The sequence below is a fragment of the Anopheles aquasalis genome, chromosome 2 (genome assembly GCF_943734665.1).
Source record: "Anopheles aquasalis chromosome 2, idAnoAquaMG_Q_19, whole genome shotgun sequence".
NCBI lineage: Eukaryota > Metazoa > Arthropoda > Insecta > Diptera > Culicidae > Anopheles > Anopheles aquasalis.
In genome coordinates, this window is record NC_064877.1 from 81,665,647 (window position 1) to 81,688,146 (window position 22,500).

The 22,500-nt window shown below is 47.7% G+C and overlaps 2 protein-coding genes across 7 annotated transcripts in view; both read left to right on the forward strand.

Moving 5' to 3' along the window:
• The window catches only part of LOC126573436 (peptidyl-prolyl cis-trans isomerase sig-7), a 2,604-nt gene extending 2,011 nt beyond the window's left edge, over positions 1-593 (forward strand). The window contains exon 1 of the mRNA XM_050233573.1: positions 1-593. This exon is cut by the window's left edge and continues 2,011 nt beyond it. Coding sequence (XP_050089530.1) covers positions 1-479 — 479 coding nt within the window. The 3' untranslated portion in view covers positions 480-593.
• A 615-nt stretch (positions 594-1,208) lies between these two features.
• LOC126573420 (NPC intracellular cholesterol transporter 1) overlaps positions 1,209-22,500 on the forward strand; it is a 27,662-nt gene continuing 6,370 nt past the window's right edge. For 2 of the 6 annotated variants that reach the window (XM_050233517.1, XM_050233519.1), the window contains exons 1-8: positions 1,211-1,979; positions 14,372-14,584; positions 15,732-16,226; positions 16,290-16,497; positions 18,003-18,155; positions 18,881-19,066; positions 19,144-20,994; positions 21,073-21,951. In XM_050233517.1, the coding sequence (XP_050089474.1) occupies positions 1,875-1,979; positions 14,372-14,584; positions 15,732-16,226; positions 16,290-16,497; positions 18,003-18,155; positions 18,881-19,066; positions 19,144-20,994; positions 21,073-21,951 (4,090 nt within the window). In that variant the 5' untranslated portion in view covers positions 1,211-1,874. Of the gene's footprint in view, positions 1,980-14,371; positions 14,585-15,731; positions 16,227-16,289; positions 16,498-18,002; positions 18,156-18,880; positions 19,067-19,143; positions 20,995-21,072; positions 21,952-22,500 lie in introns of all 6 variants that reach the window. The other 4 variants (XM_050233518.1, XM_050233520.1, XM_050233522.1 and 1 more) reach the window with 3 other exon arrangements.

The following is a 22,500-nucleotide window of genomic DNA, read 5'->3' on the forward strand; positions in this document are numbered from 1 at the left end:
CGCGGGACAGAAGACAGCGGTCATCGTCGAGAGATCGGAACGGGCGCCATCGGCAGCTGTCGGAGCCGCGTAGTCCAGTGCGTCCTAATCCACACCGTGGTGCAGCCACCGGCACGATGGCTCGGATGAGTCAACAGTCGGCCCCGAAATTCTCTAGCCAATTGGACAAAGATCCCCGTTCCGGGCCGGCCAAGCGACGCTCGACCAGTACCGATTCATCCTCGCCCTCGGGTCGCGTCCAGAAGAAGAAACCACGCCGTAACTCCTCTACAGCGTCGTCGGATTCGGGCTCGGATAGCGGCTCGTCCTCGGCGGGCTCCGATTCGTCGGAGGGGCGTGCGAAGAAGCGGAAAAAGAAATCGTCGAAAAAGAAGTCAAAAGCCAAGAGCCACCGCAAACGTCGAAGTTCCGGCTCCTCGGACGATGGCAAACAGCGGAAGCGGAAGTCGAAGGGCAAGCGGAAGAAAAAGAAGCAGTAAGCAAATGAAGGAATAGGGGCGGAATGGAAGACAGTGGACAAATTTCACTAGATGTTTTGCAATGTACTGTGTAATGTGGTCACTGAAAACGCGAATAAAACGCTATCAATACCATTTCCAGGGTTTCGTACTGTCCGTCTCTCCTTTTATACATGCCGCAGGGTCAGCTAAGGAAATGGAAGATCCTTTTTATGCCGAAGAAAGGATGGTGCTTATTCTGTAACTTTCGATTACGATGGCCTCAGGCGTTCGATTCATTTGGTTCATTTTATGTTCATTTGGTGTTCACGATCGCTTGCATGTCGAGTGCATTTTTGTGGTCGACAGCTGGCGTTCTGTTTACATCGAGCATCGAGCATCTGAAAAACAGTTATAGCGTCCTGATTGTGCATCAATAATTTCTTCCTGCTAATCGTATACTATTATTACAAAGGTTAAGTCGTTTTTATACCGAAAAAAACAAGTTAATTAACAGTTTTTTTACTTCAAACTGTCATTTTGAATTGTTTATTGTTTTCGAAACGTTTCGAAATTCGCATGAATCATCGAACGCCTGAGGCCATCGCAATCGAAAGTTACAGAATAAGCACCGATGCCTTTGGTAAACAAATCGTTAACTGTGAATGTCAAAAAGAAAATCCAAAATGGTGGCGCCTGGTTATTCAACTCACCTAACCTGGCCGTTTCTTTGTGCTTGTGTCGCTCCCTTGGCTGATTAGTGCTCACGTGCGGGGGACAAAATTTGCCTTCGGTTAGTATTTCTCGGTTCCTTCGCCTCAGTAAAACGGGCTAGTAGTATCGCAGTGCCTCCAATTACTCCTTATAGCCGCCCGGAAGCGAGCGAAGGGCAACGTTTCTAACGCTGCAAACACACAAATACACGCGTTACGGTGCAGCGGTTGGCTGTTGCAAATGGCGATGCGGTGGTTTTTCTGCTGTTGAATCCGCGCGCAACAAAGAAATTTCCATCGAAGGTGGTGCCGCGGGCGTAAGATAAGATTTTCGGTCCTCGCGAGTGTACCCTCCCCCCCCCCCCCCCTCCCGGCCGAGTTGTCTCCTATTATCGACCGACGCGCGTTCGCGGATTGAGCAACCGTCCTCGCGTCGTGATACCGTTTTTCTTTAGTTGGTGAATTATTGTGGTCTACTATTGATCGAGAAGTTGTGCATGAGGAAGAAGAGTGTTTTCCGTGAAGTTGGTGCTTAGAAACGAAAGGGGCAAGTACGGTTGCTGTGACGGAAAAGTGTGAAGAAAAGTGTGTGCGTGAAGAGGGGAGAAAAGGAAGCCCAAGGCAGCGACGACGACGACGACGACGACGACCGAAGCAAGCCAGCAGGGCAGGGCAGCCTCCTCCATATAACGGCTGCGGTAGATGCGATCGGGAGGAAAACAAAATGAAAATGTTTCGTGGCAGTCAATCATGCCGCCCAGCAACTGCAACCCAGAGATCGGCGGCCTGGTTTCTGGTGCTCCTCGCTACCAGCTTTACGATCGTTCAGGTGAGCCCCCCCTCTGCCTCCGGGCATACGCGCACTCCTCTGTCTCATGATTCATTACTGTGACGTCAGCTGATGATTGCATCGTGCCTTCGAAGAAAGGTCATTTGCCGAATCATGCATGCCTGGGCGGTGGGCCTGAGTTTTGGACACTAGCTTCTCTACAAACACGAAGCAGGCGCTTGGAGTTAGTGTTGGTGGTTTGTAAACATCCCCGCACCAGCTCCTCTATTGTTTGCTGCTGCGTCGTTTGACGTCACAGCCTACATTGTTTGAACGCCCTGCAATCGACCCTCCGGCGACAGTCGTCGCTGTCGTGCTCATCATCTAGACGGGTCTCCTCTAGAAAGGTATCACCTTTTGGAGATTCCTGAGGTCTGTTGCGAGATACCTCTCAGCCCTACGCGCCAGCAGCAGTAGCAGCTTGCACAAACCTTCCAGATCTCTCTGCGGGGAAGGTGTTTTTCGCGAAAACGCTCCGTAAAGCGGTGTGCGTTCATGGTTCGCTGGTGGTATGTGTATTTGACCGCCTCCGTTGCCACCACCGGTAGCAAGCTCTCGAAGTTGCCGTTGGAGGCCATTGCGCCGCGACAACACGCAACAAAACAACAACCCTTGCTCGCTCTCTCTCTCGCTCGCTCTTCGTGAGCCTTCCATATTTCACAACCGCACCTCCAGCGCGGCCTCCAACGGTGTGCGGCTGACTGGCTGGCTGGTCGCCACAGTTTCCGCGAGAGAGAGAGGAAAATCATTCGCCCAACCGACCGACCGACCGACGGACACCTAGCTGCTGGTGCTGTGGTTGGCCTCAATGTTGTACATTGAAGGTGCGAGACGGAAAATGCCATCAAATGCTCAAAAATGTCTGAATCGATTTCGATATTCCGCTGATCGATCGATGATTAGCACCCCGTGCGGAGATGGCGCATGATTGGCCAGTAAACGATGCGGTCTTTAAACATCGTCATCAGCCAGCTGTTGATAAAAGCACTTCACATCGTTGATTCTGATGCGGATGATTCAAATTATCAACCGCGTAAAGTCGCCACTCTTATCACGAGATACGAGACGGTCGTCGTCGTCGCCGCGCTGATCATCTTCCGCGATTGTTCACGATAGATTCTTCGAAAACAATGACCGTTTCGTGGACATTTCTTCATCTTTCCCGCACGTCTCGAGCGTGTTATCAGCTAGGTAAAGGAAAATCGATCAATCGATCCTACAAGCGACAGGTGGTGATGATGATTTAGCATGATTTACGCCTGTGACGAGACCACGGGCAATATGCAGAGATTGCAGCGAACGTGACCGTCGCCTGTACCGCTGCACTCCACGCAATGCAAGTCAGGTGTACTGATAATGTTCATGTATTCGACACGAGGGGCTGCTATCGATTGAAGGTCGAGGTTTTGTGGTGCTGATAAGAGACGTAGCGTGTCTTGTGGGGAGCCATAATAGGACGCTATAGCCAGAATCGTCAATTGTGCTGCTCGCGAAATCCGATCTGGTCTTAAAGAAGTTCCGGAGGATTTGTGTGACTCACTGTCACAAGGCGGATGCCTCGACATTCCTCATGGTCGAATAGCAAACCTCCTTTATCGGTGCTCTATATAGGCCATCGTAATCGTTCCTGCGAATGATCGATAGTAACCATGAATGATATCGCATTTCAAGTATCCGCTTACTTCCTGGTGTTATCGAGATAGTCTCGATGATGATTAACCTTAGCAGGATGATGATTTATGAATTTCGCAATAAAAATCCCTTTTTAATGGTGTCATTTGCTACGGCGTGAAGTGACACTATCATCGGAATTGCACCTCGCGGTTGCTCTAGATTCTTGCATTCATCACACATTGACGCTCCAAGCCGTCTGTCGCCGCGTCTCGTGGCTGAGAAAGCAGAACAAGGCTCACGTAATCGCGTGATCCTTGTCAATACCATACCGGTATTAGCCCCCGCGGCGCACGCTACCATACTGCATGGCTGCATGTGACCCATGTCCGTCCCTTCGGACAGCCTGACGATACCAAATGGCGATAGAAGGCAATTACCTGGACGACATCTGGCGCCCACGAGTCGTCCAGACGACAAGGCAGTCTAGCAGGAGAGAGAGAGAGAGAGCACATGACGATGGGTCAGGTTGGGTGTGAGCTAATTCAATTTGTTGAATGGAACTTGGATGACTTCTTGAAACGTGACGTCTGCTGTTGCAAGTCACAGGAACAAGTCACATGACAGTTATTTTTTAACATTTCTTCTGCTGCCCAAACTCAACTCTGCTAGGAAAATTGATAATGGAGGCATTCTCCGGGCCTAAAAACGAAAAAAACCCCCTCGATCCATGGGAATTCGTTATCAGTATGACCACCGATGTCGGGGTGTGGTGTAAAAATGGAGTATCCCACAAGCGTGGTGAGTCAAGCGACGAAACAGTACACCACCAACCTGCCTTGAAGTGTTCAAATTGTTGCGCTCGTTAGAGAGCTTTGCATGCGCCTAGTTGGCGACGGTTTGTCATGACATTGTGGAACTGTCCGTACTAGTAACCATGGCCACAGGTACACACAGTATTGCCAATCGATGGTGGTAGGCCACTACCAATTAGACCAGGCGGAAGGCTTAGACCGAATGACACGTTTGGCTTGATAATTGATTTGTTTGTGACGCACGCAACACACCACCATGCTAAACCATATGTAGGTGTGCTGACCTTATCAGTCTCTAGGATAAAGATACCTCGCACCTGCGGGGCTCGATCAACGAGGGTGAGTCGAGTCGCCGGTGTGTGCGGATTGTAATGAAATCCGAAACACCATCTTTCGATGTTGTGATAAGACAATCAATGTTGTGTGGTCCAATTGCGGACGGACGTGAAGGGGGTTGGGGATATATTTTTAGATTGGCTTATCGTTGACATAAGCAAGGGCTCGCCAGCGCATTTCATTCGATTCAAACATTGAGTCATGGAACATCTTTTTTGGGTTTGGAGAACTAGACTACTACATGCACCGGGAACAACACTCACAGAAGACGTTTCTTCGTTAGTGTTCTTACGTAATGTTTGTGGCTTTTCCGTGACTGAGGACCAGACAGTCGCGAAGGATTTCGTGACACTCCTAATTGGTGTCCTACAACCTACCTAGTAGACGCCTCTGACCATTAACTTGATGCTAATGTGTCCACGGTGGAAATGTATGCAACAAAGCAACCAGTTTCGTTCGAGACAGTACGAGAACAGATTTCCGTGTGGCATTCTGGTCTGGTCACATGTCTCTCGGCACGTGTCCGCTGAGCCGGAGGTGACGGACGACTCCCATGTACTGTAATTGGATTCCAACGGTGGTGGCATCAATTCCGATCCGTTAGAAAGAATACAAATGCAATTAGCCAGTAGCCGATTGACGAAAATTGGATCTTCTAGCTGCTGCTGGTTCTGCTTCCGTTTGGTCATTTAACGGCCACGGCGGGGAGCAGCGCCTCTTGGAAATTAATTATGTCAACCGCGACATGGTGACCGCGAGTCCATGGACACACATACACCGCGAAAGTGATGGAACGCGAGAGTGATGTGGTCAGGTATCAACATTGCCATCACCCTAAAGTCAATCAATCTCCTGCACCTGCTCTGCTCCTCCTTCTCCTCTTCTTGCTATTTCACACTCGAAGGCCAAATTGTTGCGCAGCAAGCACCAGCGCGCGTATGTGGGGGCCGTGCAGACGCGTATTGAGGTCTTGCGTTGCGGTACGTGAGCTTTTGGTTTTCATTTTAGCTCTTCGTTTCCCACTAACAACAACAACAACAACAACAACAACCACCGGTGAGTTGGTCACACACATTCCATAAATCGTTGTTCTGAAGGTTAGCCCCCCAAATGTGGATTAGGATGGATGTGGTATCGCCGGATGTCTACCGCGAGGTGGTGGGGCCTTACATTCACCCGGTTTTGGTGGACGACGTGCTCTCATCGGAGTAACCTTGCTTTACCTATGAGCGCACGATAACACAACACTCTAAACTCTAAGCATCGGTACGGTGGTATGTGCGGTGCTGCAAGTGGCACACACTCCAGCAACGCAACTCTTCGTCCTGATGGAAACGGCTCATTTCGCTAACCAGCGATACATGCAGGCGTTGGAGTGTGAAAATTTCACTCACTTCTCCCACCAAAAACCACCGCCCGGTGAAAGTGTGGATTTCGTGCAATGCCGTGCCCGTCCCATCATCATCATCATCATCGATCGTTCGATCTGGAACGGAGAAAGAGAGCGAAAGAGAGTTCGGTTAAAGGGAAAATGTTTTCTTTTTTTTCTTTTTGCTTTCGTAAAACAAAAACCTCCAAGACACACAATTCTGAGAGCGCTGTCGCTAAGATTGTTTGCTTCGCCTCTAAAAATGCAGCCGTTTATTTAGCTTCTTTGCCGGCTGGCAAGGCAAAGACTGTGTCAATTGGTTACTGCGATCTTGCGGTGTGCGCTGTGGAGCAGCTTGCTTCGATGCAACTGCCACTTCAGGCTGGCCCCACCATTCTATTCTAGCTTTCTTCTGTTGAAACAAACGCTTCACGCCATGACTCATTGCTCGCTCAGCGTGTACTGTTCCCCGCCGATAACGACTTCTTTTGCAATTATACTTGTGTTCGATTGCACGAAATGATTCATTAGTCGTTGAATCATTGAATGCTATTTCTGGAACCGTTCTGACCGTCGTTCTGGTTGGGAAAGGTATCAAAACAACTTCTTTTTCCGAAGTCAAAGTCTGACGGATTTTTTTTTTTTTGATGTCACGAGGATCTCATTGGCCGGGAGATTGGTGGCTAGGGTTCTGACATTTTCCAGCGATAATTCCCCCGTGGTCGTCCGGTGTGCTGGATCAGCAGGTGATTGTGAGTCACGTTGTAAGGGCATGAAATGTTGCTAACTTTCCGGTCAACAACGTGTGCCACGAGAGCTCAGGAGACAGCTGATGAAAACCCGCCCTCCCCGGTTTTGTACCGTTCACAAATGTGTGCGTTAAAGGAGCAAGGATACGCGGCGGCACAACACACCAACACGTGGCCGTGCGCTGCTCCATCGGGCGAAAGGTCGCCACCCCGCCAGTCCTTCTTGGCACAGTGGAACTACGCCGTACGAACACGTTGCAAATCCTTCGTTGGCGACTGCGCATTCGAAAGCTCCTTGCTTTTTTGGGGGGAGGGTTGGGATTGGGGAGTGAAGGAGGATTACCATCGTGTTTCCTTTCCTAACCTCTCATGGGCGGAAAATCGCATTTTCAGTCCCGCCGAATGGTGTGCAATATCGTGTGTTCGTATGTGTGTGTTTGTAAGGGGCGCAGAGGTGTGTACACGCTCCCCGGAAGGTCACCTGACAGTCGCCTCGATGACGTCATACCACTCCTGTTCTCGCGCTGGACGCGGAATCAATGGTTACTCCTTTAATGTCTGTCTCGCACCTTCAGAGAGTGTGTGGTGTGTGGAGGACGGACACGGGAAGGCCGGTGCCGTGAAAACCTTGTCGCGAGACAAAGGGTTGTACGAAAGATGACATCCGTCTCCTTCGAATTTGCCGTTGTCAACCTAGGAAACAGGGTGTGATCTGTGATGGTCATACTTTGTGGAGAATTTATGGAGCTGCATCCACGGTCAAAGCAAGCCACCAAACCAATGCCAGATGGTTACTCTGTGAATGGAAAAAGTTCATGAAGGACTATTACTTGCTACTGTTAATGATCAACTCATCTTGAGCGGGATTTGTGGCCAATAAAATGATTTTTCAAACACCGTACGGGAAGGGCAAATATGAAAAACAATTTCCACTGCCAGGATTGAAATGGTATTATTTTTGGAATGGCTTTAAATAGATGCGCATCAACACAACACACGCGGCGGGTGCGCCCGCAGTTAAGGAAGAAGCGCATTCGAAATGAAGGCGAAAAATGGCAAACGAACGTCACGGCGGGGTGGATGTGTCCATGTTTTTGGCCAGTTTTCCACTTGCGCTCTTCATGGGGCCTGTTCCTGTGCTTCCCCCTCCTTTTGGGGCACTCTGACAGCTGTTAACGACGGGGAGATAATGTCGGATAAAAAGTAAAATCAAAAGTAACGAACCAGTTTTTGCTTCTTTGCCAAGATCCTCTCTTCCTCCCCCACTGCTGCTGCTGCTGCTGCTGCTGACGAAAGGCCAGTTTTGTCAATCAACTGCTTTGTTTGGCAAGTTTTGCTTTTATTTTCTGCTCCGCTATTTGTTAAACGAGCAATAGTAGCAACGTGCGAACAAGCAATGCTACGACGGGGCTACAACATGATCCCGCTTGGCGCTAACAAATGTAATTGTTCGAGAGAGATCTCATAGCAAAACCAATTATTTGTGTGACGCAGAAACAAACCACAACTCGGGGCTACTTGATTAGTGGACGATTTTCGATGATTCTATCACAGCGATGATTGAATAGACTCTCATCTTTGTAACCAACTCCGCACTGTTTTGCTACAACGCATTTCTTTGTGTGAAATATTATTTTTGCCCATCTTTTGAGTTTACACTCCACATCAGGCCAGCCAGCGTAGACAGTTGATCCAATAACCCACTCATAAACATCTTGAACGTGCGGAGGGCGGGGTGTATCTCAGCAAGTCAACGGTGTACCGCTGCTATCACGCGCTGTTGGCGCAGCCTCCTAGTTGTTTGAACGCGCAAACGCAGCGGCTACACGAAACAGTCATCCTGACCGACAAGAAATGTGATTGCTGCGCATGGAAAAGTAGCGGGCGGCGCTATGGTTGCTTCGATACACAAAGAAACTGGCAATCGCCGTCATAGGGCGGTCACCAGGGACCAGGGAAGCAGGCTGTTTAACACGTGCAACGAGCGATAAGGAATGTGTTCCCTATCTCTTCACTTGGTTTGTCCAACGATACTTTCTCGGCGGTGTGTGCACAAGGCGCTACGTTGCTCGTTGGTGCATTTAACTGGCCCAATACCACGGGCAAAGGAATTCGAAAAATCTCTCGCAGTTCCCCGCCGTTTGTTGCGCCCTTTCGTGCGTTCGTATCGTTTCTTTAAATTATATATTATTACGTCGTTACGAGACTACGATACGGCCATCGTTGAAATTAAAAGTGGTCAAACAGGTTTTCGGCGGAACGAAATCGGTCAACCGAAACACCTTGGAATGTGTTCCATCCGATGCTTCTGCTTCCTTCTAGAAGATCGCTTCTAAAGATGCGTATGTTGATCGTTATGCTGAATCGCGCCTCTTGTCGGCTTTTCAATATCACGACGCGATGAACCGAATGTGGAATGTTGCTGTTGCTCTTGCTGTTGTTTCCGTTCGATTATAATCCAACGGATCCAAGGGGAGCTTTTTGCGTGATTTGAGGATGGGTTCATAGCATTGCTGATGATGAGTCATTAGTCGGGCGAGAGAGCAAAAAACCGGCGTAATCAGCGCGTGGTGTATAATGCTGATAAGCGCTTATGGTGATGGTGTGGTGAATTTTTGGATCGTACGATACTCCAACACGGTTAAAAATTTATTTGACTCAATTGACTCATTATTAGACAATTTTCAATTTTCAATTTTCAATTTCATTAAGAGAGGCTCGCTATTTTCAGCTAAAGTCTTTTGAAACAAAATAAACAGTGACACTAATGCGGACTGCGTGACTGTAAAATGCTTTCTTTGTGCATGTTCCTGGACAGAAGGGGAGGATCTGTTCCGTTTGTTCTGAATCACGTGACACTATCCTGCGTGTTTACTATTCACATTTGTAGCGATAGGCAGCTTCTGGCAGCACATCACGGTTTACCTTGAGATTCTCTAAGTTCAGGGACCTAGGTAAATGCTAGGCAAGGCTTCTTTATGTGTCCTTCCTAACAGGACGTCGGGTGTCTTTCCGGCTGCTCAGCTTTGTTGTGTACCGTAGAGTTGAGTTTATTGATTATTCTTTTCAGTTACCTCAGCCTACGGAAGAAAGGCGAGTTATCGTGACGAATTTTTCAGGGATGTGAAGTCACTGGACTGCGTGATAAACATTTCGGTCATGCAAGCGTAGTATATCATTCTGTATGGATCCATGCGACGAGCCTAGCCGACACGTTCTCATCCCACCTGAATAGTTGACCGTGAACTGGTGCGTGGCTTGTGTGCCAGGGTCATAGGCTTCGCGAAGGTTGCGTTGAATTACTTAAAACCCGTTCAGTCCGCCATCGGACACAAGAAGGTGCATGTCCAGCGAACACAACTGCGATCATGTTTCCAGTCATTAGTGCACTTCAGAATATTGAAATAGCGCATTTACATGAATAATGCAGAATGCATGATCCTTTCCTTCAACGGTGTTGATAGCAGGGAACCGTAAATTGCATTAGTATCCTTTCCTTGTCGCGCTCCATTTTGCGGACTAGGACGTTATCCTCGACCTAAATAAACAGATTTCATAATGGAATTTCCAGGAGAAAAACTATCCCGCGCGCGAAGAGGTCACGAACGTGCGTGCTCTAAATTTTCTCGGTCCACAACACTTGGTGCTATAGTTGCACGTTGCGTGCCTAGACGCTGACGCGCGATTCTGGAACTCTGGATCATTGCCAAGAAGAGTAAATGGGAGCAAAAGTTCAAGGAGAACGAGGATGTCCTGCTGTATCATTGCGTAGTGAATGCAATGCAGGATGTGGGTACAGTTACAGTGATTCTGATTGTTTTTGCCAGTGAATTCCATTCAGTTTATGCCGCGAAACGTTCTTGTTGAAGTACTTCATGCAAATTAAGAATAGTTGGCGGAGAATGGTAATTGAGATACGCAAAACAATCACAACTTATGCACATATTGAGTGTAGCGGGATGTGCTTTCTCGTTTACTCGTTCGTATGGAAAGTGGCCCAACTTGGTGCATTTTCTGAGGTGTGAACAAGGTGAAGAAAGTATAATGTAATGCCGTCCCGAGTGTCCTCGTTTGTTCGCTAGGAATGGTTTGCATTTTGTGTTGACGAGAAAGTGTCAATAATGCATACGCAATGCATAACCGTCTGTATCTCGACTGATGGGCCGTGTTTCGCAAGAGATTTAGAGGGCAAACAGGATTAACGTGTCACGTGTCAGTTTTCAACTTTGTTGTCATGTTCCAACGATAGCATACACTAGAGATTTTATTTGAAGGATCAAATGTCAATGTGTCCCTTGAAACCTGCCTACAAAATACGTTTTCTCAGCGGAAATGGTGATGGAATGAATCATGCTTCCAACATCTCGCCATCTGCGATCGTCGCGCATCTGCGCGTAATTGAACGTTCAAGGACGTGCGGTTTGTGCGCCGCTTGTGCGACAAGATCGCGTCGCATATGAATTCCGCAAAACTTCCAGAAGCTTTACTAGTTCAAGGAAGTTAACGTTGGGCTCGGCGGCTTGTTGTTTTGATGTGGTTTTGATACGAATTAGCTGAAAGTCGATAGCGCTACAGTTGGATTTACTCGACACTTGAACACTATTTCACTTATCTAATGATGACTGTCGATAATCCACTAGATAAGAAACCCGCTTCGTTCATCGTAAACTGTCAGTCATAAGAGCTGGCAGGTGTGTCGTAGCGATTAGGCGTGATGTGGTATCCGTTGACAGCAGGTCTAAAAGCCGTGCCACAAGATTACTCAGCAGTACCTGACCTACGTGGGCCGTTGAGATGGGAGGGCTCAACCAGCAGTGGAATGTAGATGAAAACGGGTTTTGAGGGCGATGACGACTTGTAGCTCAAGATGGCTGCTTCGATTACGCGCTGACCATCGCGTAGTCTCTGTGGAACTATTTGGCGCGCGACGATTAGAGTTATCGTGGATTGCTGAGATTTTGACTGATTTATTCGCCAACAATCACAGTAGCGAAGGTGTTCCCCCTTCCATTCGATCCAAGTAAGGTGGGAATGATTTTGACGTCTTAATTTTTCGTCTGTTTAGATAAACATTTACTTCGGTGTTTTTTAAATCACTTCTGTATGTTTTGCTGGATTCAGAAGAATAGGTATTGAAGAATAAATTTTGATTCTATTTAATTTTGTGGGAAACATTTGGAGGAAGGGTAATAATTATCACTTTTCCCTACGGTTGCGTGTGAAACGAAGTTGCAACACAATGAATCGACAGCCTAAAGCACGTTGCCAACCACAGAGAGAGGATACACGTGTCTATCGGTGTTCACAATGTAATACTAGTAAAAGCGCACGAGTTTCAGTTGCAGCAAGGTAGTAGCAGCACATATGGTGTATGTTTCAACCGGATCGAACTGCGCCAACAGCATTAACCGATTGCACCTGGCTGACATTCTGAAATGGATGGTGATCCGGTGATGCTCATCCTTCCGATTGCCGCCACCCTAGACACAGCACTCACGGCGCCAGCGACACTCCCCACGCCGCATCGTGCGATCGTGGACCAAGAAGTAAAAATAAGTTGCGATATTTTTACGCAACAACTTCTCAGAGCGGCATCAAAAAAACAATCGGGGAGGTCTGTTACGGTTTGTTTGGTAGAGAATTGAAAACAGCAATCTCAAGCGACCAGATGCCAGCATTTTGCCTCTAAAGGTCTCTCGCGTCTCCGGCTCGCGATTCGCACGTGAAGACGTGGCGTGGCTTTGTGTCACACCGATAATTCATTTCTTCAAGCAATTTGCTCCATTCCTTAGTGCTACCACTACTACTACTTTATTCTATGGGTGGAACCGTTCTTGCCCCACGAGGTGTGAGAAACATTGTTTCACTTTGGTGACATGTAGACGACAGATCAGTTCGAAGAATAAATTGTCGGCTACATTGACCTAAAAGACACGAGGAGCCGGAACCAAGGCAACCACTGTACAGTAACAGTATTAGTGCCCAATTGGCTGTGCTAACGTTGATTCAATTAGACAAATAATTCACCGCGCGGGTTCTACTTCTTCTTCGCTCGGTGTCTGTACAGCATCCATGTGGTATGCCCTCATTCTGTACCCTGGTGGTTGCTGTGGGGTGTTTGATTGATGCTCTTTCTCTCCACCAACTATCGCTCTGTGAGAATCTTTACCGTCGCTATGTGTCATTTCCTTACTGTGTATCGCGGGGAGATACCAAGCGAAGCAAGAAGTCTGGTAAAGATCCGGTTGCATTCTGTTTGATTGCAGTGTGACTTGTTTAATTGAATTAAGAATCGTCTGGTGCCGACATATACTGCACCCATCCGATCTGGATCTCATTGGAATGCCGGTGATGGCCCCTAGCAACTGTACTGTGGAAGAAACAAGAGATTTTTAACTGCTATTGAGTAGCAGCAACTGAAAAGATCGTTGAAATAGGTGTAACAAAACCTAGGGTCGGATTGTTCCAGTGCGCTAGCCTCACATGTTTCTTCCGGCTACTCGAGGCGCTGATACTGATTTTATCACTTCTCCGGGTGCGCGATGAACTGACTCCCAGGGGTTAATTGAGTACGATGCTAATCAGCAACGGCAGACGGGATGTGAAGTAGCACCCGGCGGTTGGCGGTAGTAACTGGTTTCAAGGGTGATTCGCGATTTCAGTGGTGAGAAAATATTACGTTGGATTCTAGAGACTGTACGTAGGAAATTTCCATTCAATCACAGCTACGCCACGGTTACGGGGATTTGTTGGAAGCTATTATACGAAGACTTAGTTAAATCGAATCACATTCGTTGAGATTACTTGATCATAATAATGGTCATGATGTTGATTGAGAATGTCCCTTCCCTTGTTCTAAAGCAGTTGCTCTATAGTCGTTCTATATTTGTAGCAAAGTTTCCCGAGTTATGTACTGCCCCCTGGGTATTCAACGTTTCACTTGGTTATTATTAGATTCCGGGCTACTTCGTTTATATGACGGTAGCGTATTCTGTTATGCCACCTGCTACTGCGATCAATACAAACAATAGAACTATTTTAACGGACTCAAGAATGATACTGATACCAGCTCTCTTGTGTGTACTCATCGCTTGACAGTCCGGCGGCATGTGTTTAATTCCAAAGCGCGCTTTCCTGCGACTCTCGCTGTCTCACATTCGGCACGTGCGCGTCTCGACTGCACAAATGACAATTTACGGCGTTCACATTATTTTCGGTCATTTTCGACGTGACCATGAAAATTGGCACACGTAGCGTGCCGTACGGTGAAATGACATCGCGATACGGTTAATTACGCACCGCCGAGCTTAGCCGTGGGTTTGATGGTTTGAGGCGAACGAACGGCCATCACCCGACTCCCCCGAATGATACTGGGAATTGAAAGCGAAGATCATTACTTCTATTCGTCGATCATGCTCATTTGTGTTAGTGATATTTAGTTAGTGATATTGTGTAAAGAAATGATAACTGATATTATATATTTTGTTTTTTTTTTTTTTTATCTTTAAACAGATCCAGGCGCAGTCATCGGACGATGGAAGCGGCCAGTGTGTATGGTATGGTATCTGTAACAAGGATATACTAGGGCGATCACAGTACTGTCCCTACAATGGAATGGCCAAACCGGCCGACAGCAAGACGCAAGAGCTCCTCAGTGTTTGGTGTTCCCATCTGCTGGTAGAAGATAGCAGTAACAACGTAAACACGTGCTGTGATTCCGAACAGGTAGGTCTCAGATTCAGATTTAGATGCTCCCCAATGAACATGTGCTGAGAATTGTGTGTTTTTTTATTTGTCCATCAAATACATTCCTAAAAAGCAATTCCGCGTGAACACATGCTCATGCCACTGGCCCTACGGGCAGCACCGCGGTGCTGCTAGTAGAGGCACCGAGTGAGATCAGCGGTCAAAGGTTGACCTTGACAGTGACGAAGTCACGCCACTAGCTTCCTCCTAGCTATCTCGGCCAAGCATGATGCCGGTTGTTTGCTTGATGCGTAGCTAACGCCGCGCTCTATACGCCACTAGAATGGTGGCCGCCACTATTCTGCGCAGCGTCCCGCGTTCTTGCGCAGCTTTGCGTAACCACCATGCTTCCATTCCGGTTTTGAGCAGCCGACGAACCGACCACTCGACACTCTTTGAGGTGTGTGAGTGATGAAGCTCTGTTTTGTCGGTCACTATCTCTCGCTGAAAACGTTGACGCATGACACATCGGTGTGCCAAAAAGATCGTAAAGTTGGCGGGCGACTAGGTTGTGCTGTGATTTGCGTGATGGAGGTCAACCAGCTACCGATGCAACTGGGTTTGCGGAAGGTGGCTTCTTCCTTGGGTAGAGGAAAACAGGTTGTTTTTCTGTTAGCCACCAGATAGATGATACTACGGATCTGCATGATCCGCAGGCTAATGCTCTGGTGGGTGCATTGACTCGGTCGAAGGTTAATCGATTGGCTCGTGCGAATATACGGCTCGTGAACATAGAGAGACAGACCTGACAGGCCATCTTGAAATTCGGCGTTTGAGGCTTTGATGTAAACAGAGCCACCCGTCTTGGTAAGCCATGAAAGATGGGTTCTTTCTGAGTAATCTTTGCTTTACCGTTGACTCGTATTTATTTTTCTTTCCTCATGAAATCGAGCAGCTTTTTGGCAATAAACTATTTTTAACATATCCGGGTGTACTATCGCTCTCTCGGTGCGTTCAGAGTGCAATGTAAGCAGTCTGATGAATTGGCGCTACGTTCACGTGGATTTGGTAAAATCTTTTGCACAAATAGTACTCTCGTTTCCTAGGGAAACGGATACAAGTTCCAGCGTAATCTTTGGTGCATGCTAATTCATATTTTTTTCTTCTTTTTTTCACTGAATAACAGGTCGAGGTGCTGAACAAGAATGTGGCGCTTGCAGCAAACTTTCTCGCGCGGTGTCCGTCCTGCATGGCAAACTTGGTACGGCATATGTGCGACTTCACCTGTAATCCAAAGCAGTCGAACTTTATGAAGGTGATTGCTACCGAGGAGGTAGATCCGAAAGACGATGGTGCCAATGAAGCCACAACGGTCGCACCGAAGGAGTACATCACACAGATCGACATCCATATCACTGGCCAGTACATGAACGGAACGTTCGAATCCTGCAACCAGGTGTCGGTACCATCCACAGGCCAGCTGGCGCTTGATATGATGTGCGGTGAATGGGGCGCGTCCCGTTGTAGTGCATCGAAATGGTTCTTTTACATGGGGGATGCCGAGGGCAACCCGTTCGTACCCTTCCAGATCAGCTACATTGCACACGGATCGCCAAACGAAACCGTGGACGGATTTCTGCCATTGGATCCGCGCATTGTTCCGTGCTATGAGAAGTTGGACGTAAGTTACCCAAATTCTCGCTGGAATTTCAGTACAATACTTACACTGTTTATCTATCAATAGAAAAATACACCAGCGTGTTCCTGTGTGGATTGTGAGCGATCCTGTCCAAAACCACCGCCAGCACCGGCACCGCCACAACCGTTCGTCATCTACAATCTTGACGGATACGCGGTGGTGATGTTTGTCGTGTTTGTCGTCTGTAGCGGATTGTTCCTGATCGGTGCCTGTTTCTGTCATTCGAGCAACAGCAGCGGTAGCAGTGGCGCAAGTAAGTATTGTTCCGATTAGCCTGCTCCTAACCCTACACTTTCCGTTTCTCTTTCTCTCGATAGTGTTAGGTATTGGAAAAAAGCACTAATGCAGTACCGTTTTTTGGGTTCTCAAAGCACCGCTTTTGCAAACTGATTTCCTTTTGTTGTGTGGGTTCCGAAAAGCAATCTAAGGGCTTCCCAGCTGCACTAGACTTTAATCATAAACACTTGCATCCGGGCGATTACTATCTGCTTTAGGATGCGTACCCAACTTTAAATGGATGCCGTATGCTTTCTTTTTCTGAGATGAATGCTTCCGGTGATACTCTTTTCGTTTATCTGCAAAATGGTACTGTTTCGAAGTGTTTCGGAAGGTCAAACGTGTTTGCGATCGGTTTGGTTTATCATACCGAATTGATATATTTAAATGAATCAGAACACCCGTCTCTGTCAGTTCGTTCCATTATGCATAACACACGGGTTTCTTCGTGTACATGGTACATCATTAAAAATTATAATGAATCAGACGATCGATGAAACATTGATAAGCCCTTCCGGTGTTCTTGCTCTTCGGTGCTCTTGCTCTTGCTCTTCCGGTGTTCTCTATCGCGTGACTATTAAGTTCACGACGATGCTCATCGTCGTATTGCGACAAAGAAACGGATGCTTTCGATGCGTGGTGTGTGGATGTCAGCCATGACTGTACGCTTAATGCGGACAAATTTGCTGCCACCGTTGCCGCCGCCACCGCCGCACCCGAAATGAGAATAACCATCGTAATCGATAGGTGACGGTGGAAGATAATGATTGTTGGCACGGCCCATTTACCACCTTCTCCTCGTCTGGTGATAATTGGAATGAATTTCATTATTTGTTACGAATGGGTAGGACAGGAAAGCTATTTTTATATTCTTGACGATTATCGTGCGGTTTCACTAGAATGCTAGAAGGTGAAAGCTGATTGTATGTTAGTCGTTGACGATAGGCAATGTAATAAGTAACCGAATCGAATCTAAATTTTACGCTTTAACCTCCGAATCTATTGTGACTAATATGGTGCGGTTGGGAAAACGGACGCAAAATCCCTTATGCTAAAAAGGGTAACTGATGGAACAACTTGGACCAATCCTGCGTGCTCCATGATTCAACTAACAGCAGTAACAAACATCAATTGATTGATTGCATCATGTTTTTTTCTTTCGTTTCTTCTTCCATTTCTTTTCCCTCGGTTTTTGCTAAAACAAAAAATCCGTTGGAATGGCTCACACCCACACAAAAATACACATACACTCCACTCTTGCCCCGTCTTTCTCCAAAATACCAACATGTGCCTCATCGCTCTTTCTGATCGATCCGATGGATTTTTGTTCCCTTAATTCCCACCATAAAATCAATGCTTCTACGACGGAATCGGCATTACAACAAAACAAATAAAACACACAACAAACCACGCCTGCTCAACAACAACGAACGGACACGTTCGACGAACCACAACTCTGACGTCCCTGGCGGTACGGTGTAGAACTATTGGTAGATGGTGGTGACACGCTGCCATCAGACCTGCGGTCTCACGTGGGCCGCAGGTTGGCCGGTGGGCTCTCTAACAGTGGCGATCTGGGCACGGATCGGGAAGACTCACCGCTACAGTCGAAGCGATCGAGTAGGTTTCCGGAGGGTTTGTTTGGATCTTTTGTTTTTTTCGCTTTCGTTGTCATAACAGCATCACCATCACTTACTCCACGATTACTACCATCCCATCTTAACGGCAAACCACAGTCATAGCGCATCACATCACAGATCTTTTAATTGTAATTAAATATGTGTATACGTGTGTGCTTTTAAATATTTTTCATCGCGATCACCTTCGTTGTCATTACCATTTGTCATTATTGTTTTTTTTTTTGGTGATTGTTGATACCATAAAGTGCTCTAAACCACAATCATGCTCACGCTCATCCCATTCAAATTACACTTAACTTGCACTTTTGGCTTTCTGTTCACTCATCACCCTTTGTGTGGCTTAGTGTGACTCACTTTAAGAATCATGAAAAGCACTTAGCTACTTAACCAAACTCTGTCTGTTAATTTCTTGACTAGTGCACTACTTTTCCCCTCTCCTTCTCGATCTCTGTGCGTCTATCTATCGTTTTTCATTCACAAACAACTGTTCCGTCCTATCTCTGATTCCTCCTCTCAAACACACATACACATACCGACATACAAGCACACACAAATGCACATTGGTTGATACACAAAGCGTTTCATACGTAAGCATGTAAATACCATAGTCCTACTCTGACTGTCGACTGTGTGTTTTGCCGTATACACTGCCACTGTATGTTGTCAGGATGTTGCACGATCAGAGATGCTAAGTCACCTTTCTTTTTGGCCGCGTTGTAGGTGCTACCTGGGATGGCGAGCAAGAGCTTCGGCCCCATCCATCGGGACCGGAAGGCGGCGAATTGGATGACAACGAATCAGGCTACTTTGAGCTGCTAGGTGCGAAGACGGAAGTTGCACTGGAACATTTCTTCACCGTCTGGGGTACAACCTGTGCGAAGCATCCTTGGTTGGTGCTCCTTGGAGGTAGGAACATGGTGATGGTTACTTGGATAAGCATGGGAAGTAAACGAAACATTTCTTTTTCATTGTTACCATTGCAGGACTCGTGTTCATCGTGACCATGGGAATGGGAATACATTTTCTGCGTGTTACGACAAATCCGGTGGAACTGTGGGCCTCGCCGTACTCCCGGTCTCGTGTCGAGCGTGAATATTTTGACTCCAACTTTGAACCATTCTATCGTATCGAGCAAATAATTATCAAGGCAGAGAACATGAGCAACGTGATGCACAATACCTCGAACGGAGTGATTGAGTTTGGGCCAGTATTCAACCGACAGTTCCTACTGGACGTGTTTGATCTGCAGCAGCAAATTAAAAAGATCGTCGCGTCAGCGGGTGGTAACAGCAACGAGACGATTGCGCTAAAGGACATATGTTTCGCTCCGCTCAGCTCGGACCTTACTGGACCGGTGAAGACGGAGGACTGTGTTGTGCAGTCCCTTTGGGGCTATTTCTCGGATGATTTAGACACCTTCGACGAGGAGGAAGAAGATCCTCAAGGTTTTGAGGTGAACTATCTCGACAAGTTGGTCAGATGCTTCGGAAACTACTACCACCCGGACTGTCTTGCACCGTACGGTGGACCGATCGATCCGGCGATTGCTCTCGGTGGCATACCGCAACCGAAGACGGCGGATGAAAAGCCCAAATATACCGAGGCCAGCGCCGTCATACTGACCTTCCTGGTGCGAAATTATCACGACAAGCAGAAGCTACGATCGGCGCTAGCCTGGGAAACGGAGTATGTGGCGTTCATGAAGAATTGGACGCGAGCAAACATGAGCATTGCGTTTACGTCGGAACGCTCCATCGAAGACGAGCTGGCGAGGGAATCCCAGTCCGACGTGTCGACCATTCTGGTATCGTACATAATCATGTTTGCCTACATTGCCATTTCCCTCGGACACGTTAACCAATGGAGCCGTGCGATGATCGATTCGAAGGTGACACTCGGTCTCGGTGGTGTGGCCATTGTGCTCGCTTCCGTCGTCTGTTCGGTTGGTTTCTTCGGTTACATTGGAGTACCGGCGACGCTTATCATTGTGGAGGTGATTCCATTCCTCGTGCTGGCCGTCGGTGTTGATAATATCTTCATTCTGGTGCAAACGCACCAGCGAGATACGAAAAAGCCTACGGAAACGCATGCTGAACATATTGGGCGCATTCTGGGCCGTGTCGGACCCTCCATTTTGCTTACGTCGGTGAGCGAAAGCTGCTGCTTCTTCCTCGGTGGACTCTCCGATATGCCGGCCGTCCGTGCGTTCGCCCTTTACGCCGGTATGGCACTGCTGATCGACTTCTTCCTGCAGATTACGTGCTTTGTCAGCCTGCTGGCACTGGATACGATACGCCAGGCGGATAATCGCTTGGATGTATTATGCTTCCTGCGTGGTTCCAAGAAAGATATGCCTGGCAACTTGAGCGAGGGGCTACTGTACAAGTTCTTCAAGAGCATATACGTGCCGTTCGTGATGCGCAAATCAGTTCGAGTAGCAGTGATGATCGGCTTCTTCGGGTGGCTATGCTCTAGCATTGCCGTTGCACCGCACATTGACATCGGTCTCGACCAGGAGCTGTCGATGCCGGGTGACAGTTTCGTGCTGAAGTACTTCCGGTATCTGCAACAGTATTTGAGCATCGGTCCTCCAGTTTACTTTGTTGTGAAGAACGGATTGAACTACTCGATGCTGCACGATCAGAATCTTATCTGCGGTGGGCAGAACTGCAATCTGGACAGTCTTTCGACGCAGCTCTACATTGCGAGCAAGCAACCACAATCCACGTACCTGGCGCGTCCGCCTTCGTCATGGTTGGATGATTACATCGATTTTTCCGTCGCACCGAGCTGTTGTAAAGAAAATAGAAATGGAAGTTTCTGTCCCCATCAGAGTACGTATCGCTGCGGGTTTTATATTACCTATAGCTAAAGAATGGGAAATTTCTAATCGTTCTCTTTCAATTAAACAGATACTGGCTGTTCAGCGTGTGATATAGGACTGACTCCTCTCAAACGCCCGAATGTGACCAGCTTCCGGCGATATGTGTCCTTTTTCCTTGCGGATAACCCGGACTCTGCGTGTGCCAAGGCTGGCCATGCAGCGTACGGAACCGGTGTCAAGTATCGTCCGGATCCTAATTTCCCGCAATACAATGACGTCGGCGCATCCTATTTCATGGCATACCACACCATCCTAAAGTCGTCTTCCGATTACTACGAGGCGTTGCGTTCGGCACGCAAGATTTCCGCCAATATTACTAGCACCATTCACGCCAACCTGCGGCTACAGATGAGCCGAAGTGAGGCGGATATCCAGCAGATTGAAGTGTTTCCGTACTCGGTGTTTTACGTATTCTACGAACAGTACCTTACGATGTGGCCGGACACACTGAAAAGCATGGGCATTTCCGTTCTGGCCATCTTCATCGTCACGTTCCTGCTGATGGGTTTCGATATCCACTCGTCACTGGTGGTCGTCATCACGATCACGATGATCGTAATCAACATCGGTGGGCTGATGTACCACTGGAGCATCTCGCTGAATGCCGTGTCACTGGTCAATCTAGTGATGGCCGTGGGCATAAGTGTCGAGTTTTGTTCACATCTCGTGCACAGCTTTGCGATGTCGGTAGAGGAAACGCGCGAAAAGCGGGCAGCGGATGCGCTCACGAAGATGGGCAGCTCAGTGTTCTCCGGCATAACGCTCACAAAGTTCGGCGGTATCCTCGTCCTCGGATTCGCCCACAGCCAAATCTTCCAGGTGTTCTACTTCCGGATGTATCTGGGAATTGTTCTATACGGAGCGGCTCACGGGCTCGTCTTCTTACCTGTACTGCTGAGCTATATCGGTGAGTACCTCGTTTTAATTGTACCAATTCCACTTCCCGGGTTTACAGTGTGTATTGAATGCTTTCGGTTATTTCTCCTTCCATAATTTGTTTTTGCTCGCTCGCTGCTGACACCGTCGGCAAAGCCCACACAGTGATGGCCATCTTATGGTGCTCACTTTGAGGTCTGCCCTCGGGGGAGGACGTAGTCTCAATCGTTTGCAAATCAACCGCTCCCAATTTGCTACAAAACGATATACCTTGCTCTTTGCTGATGCTTGCAGGCACAACGACTTAAAAATGTACACGCATTCAGCAGACTCCATTTTTGTTTGATTGCTACCTTCAGGAGGTTGTTACAAGGACATTTTCGCTTCAATCTTTTTAAGTCGCAAATGTGTCGCGTGTTTTGTTTAGCCATCATCTGCGTAAGCGTAATCCCATTTCAAATTCTGCTCATTTCCCAGTCTCGTTGAACGCGTTTTTAGTTTACTTTTTGAAACGATGATCCCTTGCTTCAAGGAATCTCGCATCGCGTTGTTTCGGCTGCTCACTTCCACACTTGTGGCG